The sequence below is a fragment of the Aptenodytes patagonicus genome, chromosome 3 (assembly GCF_965638725.1).
Source record: "Aptenodytes patagonicus chromosome 3, bAptPat1.pri.cur, whole genome shotgun sequence".
In the NCBI taxonomy this organism is placed as follows: Eukaryota; Metazoa; Chordata; class Aves; order Sphenisciformes; family Spheniscidae; genus Aptenodytes; species Aptenodytes patagonicus.
Genome location: NC_134951.1, coordinates 1,801,682 through 1,814,999, shown reverse-complemented (window position 1 = coordinate 1,814,999; position 13,318 = coordinate 1,801,682). Strand labels below are relative to the sequence as shown.

Below are 13,318 nucleotides of genomic sequence, written 5' to 3'. Positions count from 1 at the left end.
CGAGTGTGTATGGGTAAGGACGAGGGGGAAGGCCAACGCGGCAGATATCCTGCTGGGAGTCTGTTATAGACCACCCAACCGGGATGAAGGGGCGGATGAAGCCTTCTACAAGCGTCTGGCAGAAGTCTCTCAATCGCTAGCCCTTGTTCTCATGGGGGACTTCAACTTCCCGGATGTCTGCTGGAAATACAACACAGCAGAGAGGAAGCAGTCTAGGAGGTTCCTGGAGTGTGTGGAAGACAACTTCCTGACACAGCTGGTAAGTGAGCCTACCAGGGGAGGTGCCTCGCTCGACCTGCTGTTTACTAACAGAGAAGGACTGGTGGGAGATGTGGTGGTTGGAGGCCGTCTTGGGCTTAGCGACCATGAAATGGTAGAATTCTCGATTCTTGGTGAAGTAAGGAGGTGGGGCAGCAAAACCGCAACCATGGACTTCCGGAGGGCGGACTTTGGCCTGTTCAGGACGCTGGTTGAGAGAGTCCCTTGGGAGACGGTCCTGAAGGGCAAAGGGGTCCAGGAAGACTGGACGATCTTCAGGAAGGAAGTCTTTAAAGGCGCAGGAGCAGGCTGTCCCCATGTGCCGTAAGAAGAACGGGCGGGGAAGACGACCGGCCTGGCTGAACGGGGAGCTTTTGCTGGGACTCAGGAAAAAAAGGAGAGTTTACCGCTTGTGGAAGAAGGGGCAGGCGACTCAAGAAGAGTACAGGGATCTCGTTAGGTTGTGCAGAGAGGAAATGAGAAAGGCAAAAGCCCAGCTAGAACGCAATCTGGCCGCTGTCGTTAAAGACAACAAAAAAAGTTTTTACAAATATATTAACAACAAAAAGAGAGCCAAGGAGAATCTCCATCCTTTATTGGATGTGGGGGGGAACATTGCCACCGAGGATGAGGAAAAGGCTGAGGTACTCAATGCCTTCTTTGCCTCAGTCTTTAACAGGCAGACCAGTTATCCTCAGGGTACTCGGCCCCCCGAGCTGGAAGACAGGGACGGTGAGCAGGATGAACCCCCCCATAATCCAAGAGGAAGCAGTTAACGACCTGCTATGCCACCTGGACGCTCACAAGTCTATGGGGCCGGATGGGATCCACCCGAGATGCTGAGGGAGCTGGCGGAGGTGCTCGCCAAGCCACTCTCCATCATTTATCAGCAGTCCTGGTTAACGGGGGAGGTCCCGGACGACTGGAGGCTTGCCAATGTGACGCCCATCTACAAGAAGGGCCGGAAGGAGGATCCGGGGAACTACCGGCCTGTCAGCCTGACCTCGGTGCCGGGGAAGATGATGGAGCGGTTCATCTTGAGGGTGCTCACAAGGCATGTGCGGGACAACCGGGGGATCAGGCCCAGCCAGCACGGGTTCATGAGAGGCAGGTCCTGCTCGACCAACCTGATCTCCTTCTATGACTGGGTGACCCGCCTGGTGGATGAGGGAGAGGCTGTGGATGTGGTCTACCTGGACTTCAGCAAGGCCTTTGACACCGTCTCCCACAGCATTCTCCTCGAGAAGCTGGCGGCTCATGGCTTAGACAGGTGTACTCTGCGCTGGGTCAAAAACTGGCTGGGACGGCCGGGCCCAGAGAGTTGTGGTGAATGGAGTTCAATCCAGTTGGCAGCCGGTCACGAGCGGTGTTCCCCAGGGCTCAGTTTTGGGGCTGGTCTTGTTCAGTATCTTTATCAATGATCTGGACGAGGGGATCGAGTGCACCCTCAGTCAGTTTGCAGACGACACCGAGTTGGGCGGGAGTGTTGATCTGCTCGAGGGTAGGAAGGCTCTGCAGAGGGACCTGGACAGGCTGGATCGATGGGCCGAGGCCAACTGTATGAGGTTCAACAAGGCCAAGTGCCGGGTCCTGCACATGGGCCACAACAACCCCATGCAGGGCTACAGGCTTGGGGAAGAGTGGCTGGAAAGCTGCCTGTCGGAAAAGGACCTGGGGGTGTTGGTCGACAGCCGGCTGAACATGAGCCGGCAGTGTGCCCAGGCGGCCAAGAAGGCCAATGGCATCCTGGCCTGTATCAGAACTAGTGTGGCCAGCAGGAGTAGGGAAGTGATCGTGCCCCTGTACTCGGCCCTGGTGAGGCCGCACCTCGAATACTGTGTTCAGTTTTGGGCCCCTCACTACAAGAAGGACGTTGAGGTGCTGGAGCGTGTCCAGAGAAGGGCAACGAGGCTGGTGAGGGGTCTGGAGAAGAAGTCTTCTGAGGATCGGCTGAGGGAACTGGGCTTGTTTAGCCTGGAGAAGAGAAGGCTCAGGGGAGACCTCATCGCTCTCCACAACTACCTGAAAGGAGGTTGTAGCGAGGTGGGGGTCGGTCTCTTCTCCCAAGTAACTAGTGATAGGACAAGTGGAAACGGCCTCAAGTTGCGCCAGGGGAGGTTTAGATTGGACATGAGGAAAAATTTCTTTACTGAAAGAGTGGTTAAACATTGGACCAGGCTGCCCAGGGAAGTGGTGGAGTCCCCATCCCTGGAAGTATTTAAAAGATGTGTAGATGCAGCACTTAAGGACATGGTTTAGTGGGTGGTGGTGTTGGGTCGCTGGTTGGACTCGAGGATCTTAGAGGTCTTTTCCAACTTTAATGATTCTATGAAAACTAGTGTTCTATGAAAACTATCTCCCACACGTAGAGCGGCTCCCCGCCGATGGCCAGCTCAAAGCCCAGCCCCAGTTCCAGCTGCAGGTCCTCCTCGTGCACCAGGAGGTCCACGCTGTAGAGGATGGCGGCCAGCACGGGCAGGTCCTGTTCTGCCGCGGGCTCGCTGTGGTGCGGGCAGCTGCCCATGAGGCGTCGGCGGCACTGCAGGCAGACGAGGTATTCTTTCCTCACGGCTTTGCACGGGGTTGGAGCGCCGCTACCCTGAGCTGCCTTCAGCTCTCCCAGCAGGTCGAGGCAGATTTGGGTTATGTCCAGGGACTCCATCAGGGATCTGGCGAGCTCCTCCGTGTTGGTGATGGAAGGCTGGTTCCTGAGGAGCTCCGAGCTGGTGTCAGCACTGAAATGTCCACCTTGACCCATGTCTCCTGTCTCCCAGGGGAGCTCCCTTGCACAGGCTGCTTCCGCGCCGCAGTTGCTTCCCCACCATTCTCCTCCATGGGGCTTTCCCCACCTGTGGGGGGAAATCCCGGCTGGACTGTGGGGGCTGCTGTGGGACAGGACAGAGCCAGCACCCTCTCTCTGGCTTCTCCCGACCGACTGGGTGATCTCCCAGCTGCCCGCAGCCAGCCCTGCCAGCTCTGGGATGCTCTGGGTCAGGTGGGGTCTTGGGGACATGGGGCAAGCCCAGCCCAGCAGGACGAGGCGCATAGCGAGGGGCCGGGCGCCTTCCAGCCCGAGGAGAAAAGGGCCAGCCCAGGCCAGGGGCCGAGGACAGAGAGGGGCGCTGGGGCCACCAGTGGGCTCTGTGGGAGGGGGTACGGTGGGTGTCAGCAGAAGGCATTGCCCTGAAAGCTGCCATCCCCGCAGGGGTTTGCCCTGGCCCTCCGCAAGCCATCCCCCCCCTTCCCCAGCCCCCCCAACCCCATCCCTTCCTCGGCTTCCTCAGGGCATCAGGGCTGACCCCGGCTCTGCGCCACATCCTGCTCTCGCCCACCCGCAGCCTCCCCAGGGCGACGGGGCAGAGGGACCCACGAGTTGGCTGCCCCCCCTGCAGGGAAGGGCTCTCCTTACCCTGCCTGCAGGCTCTCTGCAGACCACTCCGCGCCTTCCCAGGGGATGGAGGCTCCTGAGGGAGGAGGCAGAGGGAGAGTGAGCAAGGGCAGCCGTCGCGGGGGCTCCCAGCTGCAATGGCGTCTCTCGGCCGGGAGCCACTGCGGAGCTCTGGGATGGGGCTGCTCACCTATCGGGTCCTTCCTCCTCCTTCTCCTAGAGCTCTTCCCCGCGGAGGTCCCCTGCCCCCAGAAAGCAAGGCCCGGGTTAGCGCGGGGTGTCTCCCCTCAGCCAGGAGGGCCCCTGCCCAGGAAACCAGGCCCCTGGGAAGGGTAACTGGAGTTACAGGGACAGGAGTGTCCCTGGCCCCAGGCCTGGCACCTGGGCGGAGGTGGCTGCAGAACAGGGGCCTGGCTGGGTGGGCAATGGCCACTCTTCACTGCTCCGTCCCAAAATGGGGCCCCTCCCGAGCAGCCCGGGGATGTGCTCTGCCCCGGGCTAAGCCCTGCCCAGGGAGTGTTTGGGGCGATGCCAAGACGGACACCTACCTTGGCCTTGCTTTTGGGCCACCAGGTCATGCAGATGCCCAGACCCAGTATGGCCAACAAGGTGGGGATGCAGGGCAGCACGAGCACGCAGAGCCCCCAAATGCTCAGGCTTGAGGTGAAGAACAGCACCGTCAGCTGCCACTCCTCCATCTTGCCCAGGGAGCGCCAGAATCTCCTCCTGAGGTTCTGCATGATGAGGGGATGTGCAAAGGGGTCAAGTGGGGAGGTCGAGAAACCCGGCGAGATCCCCTGAGGGGAGGAGAGGTTGGGGTGACACCAAAGCACCCCGCTCCTACCTGCTTGTTTGCTTTTCTTCCCATCTCTGATGTGTTTTTCACACTCTTGCCCGTCTGCTCGCTTGCTCGCCAGCATGCGCGCAGTCGAAGTGACTCCTGACCCTCCCCAAAACCCACGGAAATAAGGGCCACGTTTGTCATGCAATGGTGACATCGCCTTGACACACAATGGCTGCCACAGTGACCCAGGGCTGAGGTGGCGCGGGGAAATGTGAAGCCATTAGCGAGCAGCTGCCCCAGAGCGCCCCTGTGTCAGGGTTTGGGGGGCACCCAGGGCGCCCCAGGACATAGCCCAGGGCCTGCGGGGGAGCGCGCAGGGAAGGTTCCTCTGGGCCACCCGCCTCCACCCCTAGGCCAGGATGGGCCACTGTGATGGCTACCTGATCAACCGGAGATGGAATGGCAGCGTCTGGTCCCCTTCCCCGGCGCTGTTGGGTGCCGAGCTCCAGCCCCGCTCGGCCCCGACGCTCCTTCGCACTTTGGTTTGCAGTTTGGACCAGGACTGCCTGTCATGTCCCACTGATACCGAGTACAAAGGAATACTGAAGAGACATCTGGTTCTCTTCACTGGACATAATGTAGCCAAGCTGGACATACTCTCTGAATAGATAAGCCCAACATTCAGTAGGGGTTTACTCTGTGCAGTAGGGGTGTACTCTCTGAATAGATGAGCTAAACATTGAGTAGGACAGAAGACCTTGAAACTTTGCAGACAAGAAAGTGATGCTGAAGACAGCTAGTTTGTGAAGGTAAAAGTGTGCAAACCGAGCCAAAGAACGAACTGTGCACGCGCAAGAACTGAGTTCAACTAGCGGTCACGGTGAGGAAGACTATCGACGACCACCAGAGGACCCTGAAAGACCACCAATGGACATAAGAGCGCATGTGTAAAGACTTTACATATGTTAATGACCTAACATTAATATGTTAATCATGCCTCGGAAAACTAATGAATATGTATATTTTGATTGTACTTAACTCCTCTAGTTAAGCAGCTCGGCGCGCACATTAGGTGGAGTGATCCCCTGTGCGTCCGGCACCGCAATAAAGAATGCCTGCTTTCTAAAACTCCAAACTGAGTCTTAGAGAGTTTTTCATCTGCCGACTTACGGTAACAGTTTTGGCGACCCAGATGGGACACAGCTCTTGAGCCTCGACGGATCCTGGGATCGCGGAACCTCAGCCGGCACCGAGGGATTCTCGGAGAGGACTTCTCCCGATCCCCGGACCGAAGAGCCCCTGAGCGAAGACTACTGCTTTGTGAGTAAGAAGGCATTCTTTCGGAAATTTGGTTACCTGCCCGTCAGACGCAGCGAAAGCTCCGCAGGGTTGGGTTTAGGACCCGGGCAGGGGCTAGTCCCCGTTTGGCAGGGGTTAAACGTCCCCGTTTGGTTTGGAAGGGGTTAAAGTCCCCGTTTGATTTAAAAGGGATTAGAGTTCCCGCTCAAGGTAAATGTTAAGAGCAACCGCGGTAACAAATATTGTAAGAACTTGTCTATTATTGCAAGTATCTTGTCTGTTTGTTATAGTTCATCTGTTTGTTATAGTGATTGGTTATTTGTGGTGTTGTATGAAAGACTTGTCTGTGTGTGTGATTCCCTGTGTATAAAATGGGTGCCGGATCATCCACGGGTGAGGGAATTTTAAAGAAATCACCTTTGGGTTGTATTTTAATACATTGGAAACAAATTGCAGGATCCCCTGGTGGGGTCGCAAAAAGGGATGATCTAATTAAGTATTGTAATCAATGGTGGCCACTGTGTAAACTAGAAGATGGAGAAAAGTGGCCAAGGAATGGTACTTTGAATTATAATACTCTGTTACAACTAATGCTGTTTCTGAGGAGAGAAGGAAAATGGGATGAGGTATTGTATGCCGATATGTTCTTTACATTAAGGCAGCATCCTGAGTGGCAAAAGAAGTGTGGAATTAATTTGGCCCCAACTGATCCTTTGGTATTGGCATTGGGAAAGGATGAACGAGAGAGAGAAAAAGGGAAAGTGTTAAAAAGGTGTTGTTCGGCATGTAGTATTGGACAGAGATGTTTGAAGTTGACCCAGAAAGAGCAGGAAGAGGATTTAGAGATGTCAGTGGCTCCGGGACTGAGGCAGAGATCCCAGAATCACGGATTTGAGCCCTTCAGGGTGGAGGGCGAATCGGACGATGAGTCTGAGAGAGGCGCTACAGGGGCCACGCCGGTGGCAAGGAGAACTCGTAACCGACAGGGAACCGCGTTGCGAGCTCCGTTCAGGCAAGCAGTAGGGAATGAGGGTCCGGTTGTAGTAAAAGTGCCTTTTTCGATCACAGATTTAAACAACTGGAAAATAGCTGCCGGCAATTATAGAGATGATTCCGATCGAGTGGCCAGTGCCTTTGAAATGATGATAAAACCTCAGGATCCAGACTGGAAAGATATTGAAGTTATCATGCAAGTATTGTTTGATAGTACAGAAAGGGAAATGATTCGTAAAACAGCTAGAAGTCAGGTAGAAGCTCAAATAGCTGCGGGAACACTGCAGGGACAACTGGAGCATCATTTCCCTTCGGCTGATCCTGCATGGGATCCAAGTGATAATGGAGAGAAATTATTACTGACTCAGTATCAAAAATGGGTGCTATTTGGGATAAGGAATGCTATACCTAAAGCAATAAACTGGTCAAAATTATATGAAATTAAACAAGACAAGAAGGAGTCACCCACAGACTTCTTAAAGAAGTTAAAAGAAGCAGCCCGGAAATATACAACACTAGATCCTGAATCAGAAGAGGGAAAGAGTCAATTGGCAACTTTATTTATTGGACAATCTGCAGACGACATTCGCAGGACATTACAGAAACTACAAGGGGCAGATGCTAGAGATTTGGGAAAGCTTTTAGATCGGGCTTGGGTAATACATAGAAACAGAGACCAGCAAAAAGAAAAAGGGAATGCTAGGCTAATCGCAGCATTGGAAGGAGTTCGTGGTTCACGAGGAGGCCAAAGAAGAGACGGATGTGGGGGGGGTCGACATCGGGAAGGTCGCGGTAGGGGATACTCTAGACCCCCATTAGGAAAAACTCAGTGTGCTTATTGTAGGAAGGAGGGACATTGGAAACAAGAATGTCCATTGTTACGAAAAAATGGAAAGTCTGAAACCTCTATATTAAACATAGAAATGGAAGACTGAAGGAAACCGGAGGAATCTTCCCCAGCAGAGCCTCTGGTTAAAATTAAGCTGGGGGAAGATGAAACTGAAATAGAACGTTTAATCGATACAGGAGCTACTTATTCGGTTTTGAATACGAAGGAACATGAGTTAGGATATGATACTGTAAGAATTATTGGTGCGACAGGAAAGCCCGAGACGCGGCCCTTCTTTAAACCTCTAAAATTTAAAACTGGAAAACAATGGGTAACGCATCAGGTTTTGTATCTACCAGGTGCACCGAAACCTTTAATAGGCCGAGATCTACTAGAAAAACTAGAAGCTGAAATAAAGTTTAAGAATGGAGAAGTAGAAGTGTCAATGCCAGAATCTAAATTTGTCCAAGCTTCAATATTATTATTGCAGGAAATTGAGCAAGTGAAAAGGAAAATCCCGACTGAAGTTGAGGATGCAGTGATCCCTGTTGTCTGGGCAGGAGAAATACCTGGAAAATCAAAGAGGGCTGAACCCGTAAGGATAGACCTTATACCAGGATCAACACTGGTAAGATTGAAACAGTATCCCTTAAAATTAGAAGCTAAACTTGGTTTGGTACCTATTATACGAAAGTTTTTGAAATATGGGTTATTAAGAGAATGTGAATCTAAGTCTAATACTCCGATTCTACCTGTTAAGAAGGCCGATGAGAAATCTTGCAGATTAGTCCAGGATTTGAGAGCAGTAAATCAAATTGTCCAAGATATACATCCGGCAGTGGCAAATCCGTATACGCTATTAACCGCACTCACTGAGGATCGGGGTGGTTTACAGTTTTAGATTTAAAAGATGCCTTTTTCTGCGTCCCACTTGATTCCGGAAGCCAGGAATTGTTTGCCTTTGAATGGGAGAATCCTGGGACTGGAAGGAAAACCCAGTACACTTGGACTGTATTACCGCAAGGATTCAAAAATAGCCCGACAATCTTTGGAAATCAACTAGCAAAAGAATTAGAATTATGGAGACAAGAAAATAGAAATGGAGTAATGCTGCAGTATGTCGACGATATACTAATAGCTGGGAACTCCCGAGAGGAATGCTTGGAAGTGACAGTCAGTTTATTAAATTTCCTCGGACTTAGTGGTTACCGAGTGTCAAAAGGAAAGGCCCAAATTGCACAGGAAACTGTAATATATTTGGGCTTTGAAATTCTGAGGGGACAGAGACAATTAAGTAATGAAAGGAAAGAAGCTATTTGTCAGCTTCCAGAACCTCGAAATGTTCATGAGTTGAGAACCTTTTTAGGAATGGTGGGGTGGTGTCGCTTTTGGATTGCTAACTACGGACTGATGGTACAACCCTTGTATGAATTATTGAAGTCATCAAAAGGTCCCCTGCAATGGTCAAATGAAGATCGAAATGCATACATTCAACTCAGAAGAGCTCTGATGAAGGCCCCAGCTTTGGGACTGCCTAATTTAGAAAAGCCATTTGAACTATTTACTCATGAAAGACAAGCAATAGCCCTTGGAGTTTTAACCCAGCGGCTGGGGGAATATAAAAGGGCTGTGGCCTACTTTTCTAAACAACTTGATCCGGTGAGCCAAGGACGGCCGAGTTGCCTAAGAGCAGTAGCTGCAACAGTGTTATTAATACAGGAGGCTCGAAAACTTACTATGGGACAAAAGATAACTGTTTATGTTCCACACATGGTGGAACATAATAGTAGTTAAGAGAATATACTGTCCACAGTATTGGACCAGAAGGGTGGACATTGGTTGTCTCCTAGTAGAATGCTAAAATATCAGGGAGTACTAATAGAACTAGATGATGTGACCTTAAAGACTACTGCCGTGATTAATCCTGCCATGTTTCTCTCAACTCGACAAGAAGGCGGCAAACCGGAACATGACTGTCTGCAGACCATTGAGGAAGTCTATTCAAGCAGACCCGATTTAAAGGATGTTCCCTTGCAGAATCCAGACTGGGAGCTATACACGGACGGCAGCGGCTTTATGAAAGAAGGAAAGCGGGTATCAGGATATGCAATCACCACCGTCGAAACGGTGGTGGAAGCACAAGCGCTGCCCATCAAGACGTCAGCTCAGAAGGCCGAATTGATAGCTCTCACCCGAGCTCTACAGTTAAGTGCAAATAAGTGTGTGCATATTTGGACAGATTCTAAATATGCTTTTGGAGTAGTACATGCACATGGAGCAATTTGGAAGGAAAGAGGATTGTTATCCTCACGAGGTACGGAGATAAAGCATAAAGAAGAGATCTTGAGCCTACTGGAGAGCATAAAGGCTCCGGCTGCGGTAGCTATTATGCATTGTGAAGCTCATCAGTCGGGACAAACCGCTCAGGAGCGAGGAAATAAGCTGGCTGATTTGGCCGCAAAGCGGGCTGCAGAAAAAGGCATAGAAGAAAATGTATTAGCAATAGTGCCAGGAAAAAGAATCTCCCTTCAAGAAAACCCTATTTACGATAAACAAGATAAAAGATTAATCGAAACTTTACAAGCAGAAAGGCGAGAAGACGGACGGGCAGTTACACCTACAGGTTTAGTAGTAATACCGCATTCCCTTATGAATCGTTCAGTAAAGGAAGAACATAACACTGTGCACTGGGGGACTGAAAATTTGTTAAAACATTTACAGAAGTCGGTTATTAGCAGAAATATGGTGGACATTATTAAATCAGTCACACAAAGATGTGAGCTATGTTGTAAAACCAACCCAAAACCACAGAATAAAATTCAGTTTGGAAAAACTACTGAGGGACAGGCACCTGGGGAGTATTGGCAAATAGATTTTACTGAATTGCCAAGAAAAGGAGGGCTAAAGTATTTGTTGGTCCTTGTGGATACATATACAGGATGGCCTGAGGCCTTTCCATGTCGCACCAATAAAGCAAAAGAAGTAGTAAAAATATTATTAAAAGAAATAATCCCAAGATTTGGAGTACCTTTAGGGATGTCATCAGATAGGGGTCCACATTTTGTAGCCAAAGTAGTTACCGAAATAAGCAGACTGTTAGGTACTAGTTGGGATTTACATACCCCTTACAGGCCTCAATCTAGTGGTAAAGTAGGAAGAATGAATTGTACCCTCAAGACTCAGTTGAGTAAGATACGTCAGGAAACCTCGATGAATTGGACACAGGCTTTGCCTTTAGCTTTGCTAAGAATTAGAGTCCAGCCACGAGGTAGGCAACACTTCAGCCCGTACGAATTGATGTACGGACGACCGTACCAAACACCTGGACTGCCAGGAGAGATGCGAATACAAGGGGAGAATGATGCAAGAAATTACTTGATTGCTCTTGGGAAAGTTTTACGAAAACTAAATAAATATGTAGTCTTGAATAAATCTCTAGGTCTTGATTCCCCAGCGCATCCATTCCAGCCCGGAGATTGGGTATACATTAAATCCTGGACTTCTGAACCACTACAAGAGAAATGGAAAGGACCATTTCAAATCTTGTTAACTACACATACAGCAGTTAAACTAGAAGGAAAAGGACCGTGGATTCCCTACTCTCGAATTAAGAAAGCTCCTGTAGAATGGAAAGTGGAATCAAGATCACCTCTTCGACTAGTAGTTAAGAGAATATCTGGGAGTAATAGAACTTAATTAAAATTATGAGAACAGAGATCAACAGATGCTCACACCCTGCAGGATGACAAACAGGAATACTGTGTTTATACTACTAGTCCAAACCCTGGCAGCGCCACTCCTCTTGACCTGTGGTCAAAGAACCCCAGAATGGCCATGGTCTCAAGCTCGTATTAAGTACACCGGGAGTGTGGGAATACACTCTAATAAGGGAAATTTCAATCTTTCCACCGTGGCCGTGCACGGCACTGAAGTGTACCTAGAAAACGAATGGGGCCGGGATGGAGATGAAGCTGGTAATACAATTCCCCGACTTCGAGGAATGGCAGGAAAAGAAATCAAAATAGGATGTCGAACGATCAATGGGTCTGCTCATGAGAAGGCGTCTCAGATTTCTGTGTACAACATCACATCAAGCCCAGTAACAAAAGATACAAAACTTTGCGCCTCTAAACAATCGGATTGTTGGTACAACTTTACCTTAGTACAACCTGTTATTGTAGTCTGCCTTTGGGCTCACCGCAACCTGGGATTATCATTTAAATTTAAAATTGGCATTACTAAACTTGGTACGACAACACCTGCCTCGACTGCAAAAGATAAGAAAACTCTGTCTCCACAAATTTCTGAAATTGGACCATATGTGATCAAAAATACAGGCCAACAACGAGTGTTATTCAACCCATCGTGGTCTCTTAAAAGGGTAGAACTATTAATGCAAGTCAATATCTCTGCAATCAAACCAGCCTGTTTGCCATTCCTAAGTACGACCTATGCAGGGTGGTTAGCATGGCTACGTGGACGACCACTTACCTCCCCAAGGCGAACAAGGAGAGATGTGACTGGCATCATAGGAACGGGACTGGGAGTCTTAAATAGTACAGATGCTGAAGTGCTCGTAAATAAACTAAGTGCGGCAACAAGCGATTTAAGCAAATTAGAACACCCACTGCGGTCTTCTCTATTAGCACTGGGAACTAACCAATGGCTTTTATCCGACTTATTGCCTCAGTGGGAAAGAATTAATGAAAAGGACCATCAGTTGATTGTGAATGCACTTGGTACAGCCCAAAATAACGTTTCTCTAGCCCTTAGTTGTGTCCAGGCTCAGTTGTGGATGCAATCTATGGCAGCAGCAGTTATAAGAGAAGGGGAAGAGGGCACCTTACCCACCGAAATTCGAAAGGTAATTTGGGATAATGCAACTAAATTTGAGAAAGAATTCCAATCCTGGTGGTACTTAGTTAATTTCACTTTTGATCCCGTCAACAATAAGGCCACAGCTTTTGTCTTAACAATTCACAATGCTTCGGCAGACACCATATACCCAATCATTGCATTAGGATTAAATCACAATGGAACTATACTCTATCCATCAGAACACAGAGTGTGGGCCCAACAGAATGGAAACAAATGGCAAACTGTTGATGTTAACGCATGCGTCGTACGGGAACAGCAAGGATTTATTTGTGAGAGTAACACCATTAAAGCCCAAGACATTTGTCTTGACACTGAACAAAGTGTTTGTCACTTTGAAATACATCCTGATGAGACACCTAACACTATACTCATATATATTGGGAAAGGATGTGTTTGTATGAGAACCCCTTGTAACTGTATATTTGTGGATAGCGTTACTGTAGATACAAGCAATCACTCAAATATTTGTGTTTGTAACTTTAGTAACATTGTAGGATGCAACTTTAATTATTCAGCTGCTGTTACATCTTATCAATTATTGCAATCTAATTATACACTGAGTGAAGATTTATTACCTACCCCCATCGGAATGGATCTCACATTGGTGAAGAAACTACTACAACACAATGACCTGTGTCAATTACTAGAACGGGTCCGAGACAATGGACGCAAAACTCTAATCACCGTTCATCATGATACAGAAGAGATACACCATGTCTTGGAAAGAGTAAAGAAGGATAGAGAACACCATCGGTGGGAAACTCTTCTTGGATGGTCACCGGCTGCAACGGGAGTGTTTAACCTTATGCTTCATCCAATTATAGTCTTACTAACTCTAACTGTAGTATGCCTGTTACTTGTAGTTATATTGTATACAAAGGTTTGGTAG

General features: G+C 49.2%; 1 protein-coding gene and 1 long non-coding RNA gene across 2 annotated transcripts; one reads left to right on the top strand and one right to left on the bottom strand.

Annotated features, from left to right (window-relative positions):
• Nucleotides 1-2,763: 2,763 nt before the first annotated feature.
• LOC143158924 (uncharacterized) lies at nucleotides 2,764-3,950 on the bottom strand. Its single transcript, XR_012995072.1, has 3 exons — nucleotides 3,837-3,950; nucleotides 3,668-3,722; nucleotides 2,764-3,107 (listed from the first exon to the last, which is right to left on the bottom strand). It is a non-coding gene; the product is annotated as an uncharacterized LOC143158924 (long non-coding RNA).
• Nucleotides 3,951-11,551: 7,601 nt separating this feature from the next.
• LOC143158837 (uncharacterized) lies at nucleotides 11,552-13,318 on the top strand. Its single transcript, XM_076335290.1, has one exon. The coding sequence runs from the start codon at nucleotides 11,552-11,554 to the stop codon at nucleotides 13,316-13,318; it is 1,767 nt and encodes a 588-aa protein (XP_076191405.1).

Bases quoted from the DNA above. Each gene is read 5' to 3' on its own strand.
- LOC143158837 (XM_076335290.1), top strand. From the start codon at position 11,552: ATGGCAGGAAAAGAAATCAAAATAGGATGTCGAACGATCAATGGGTCT.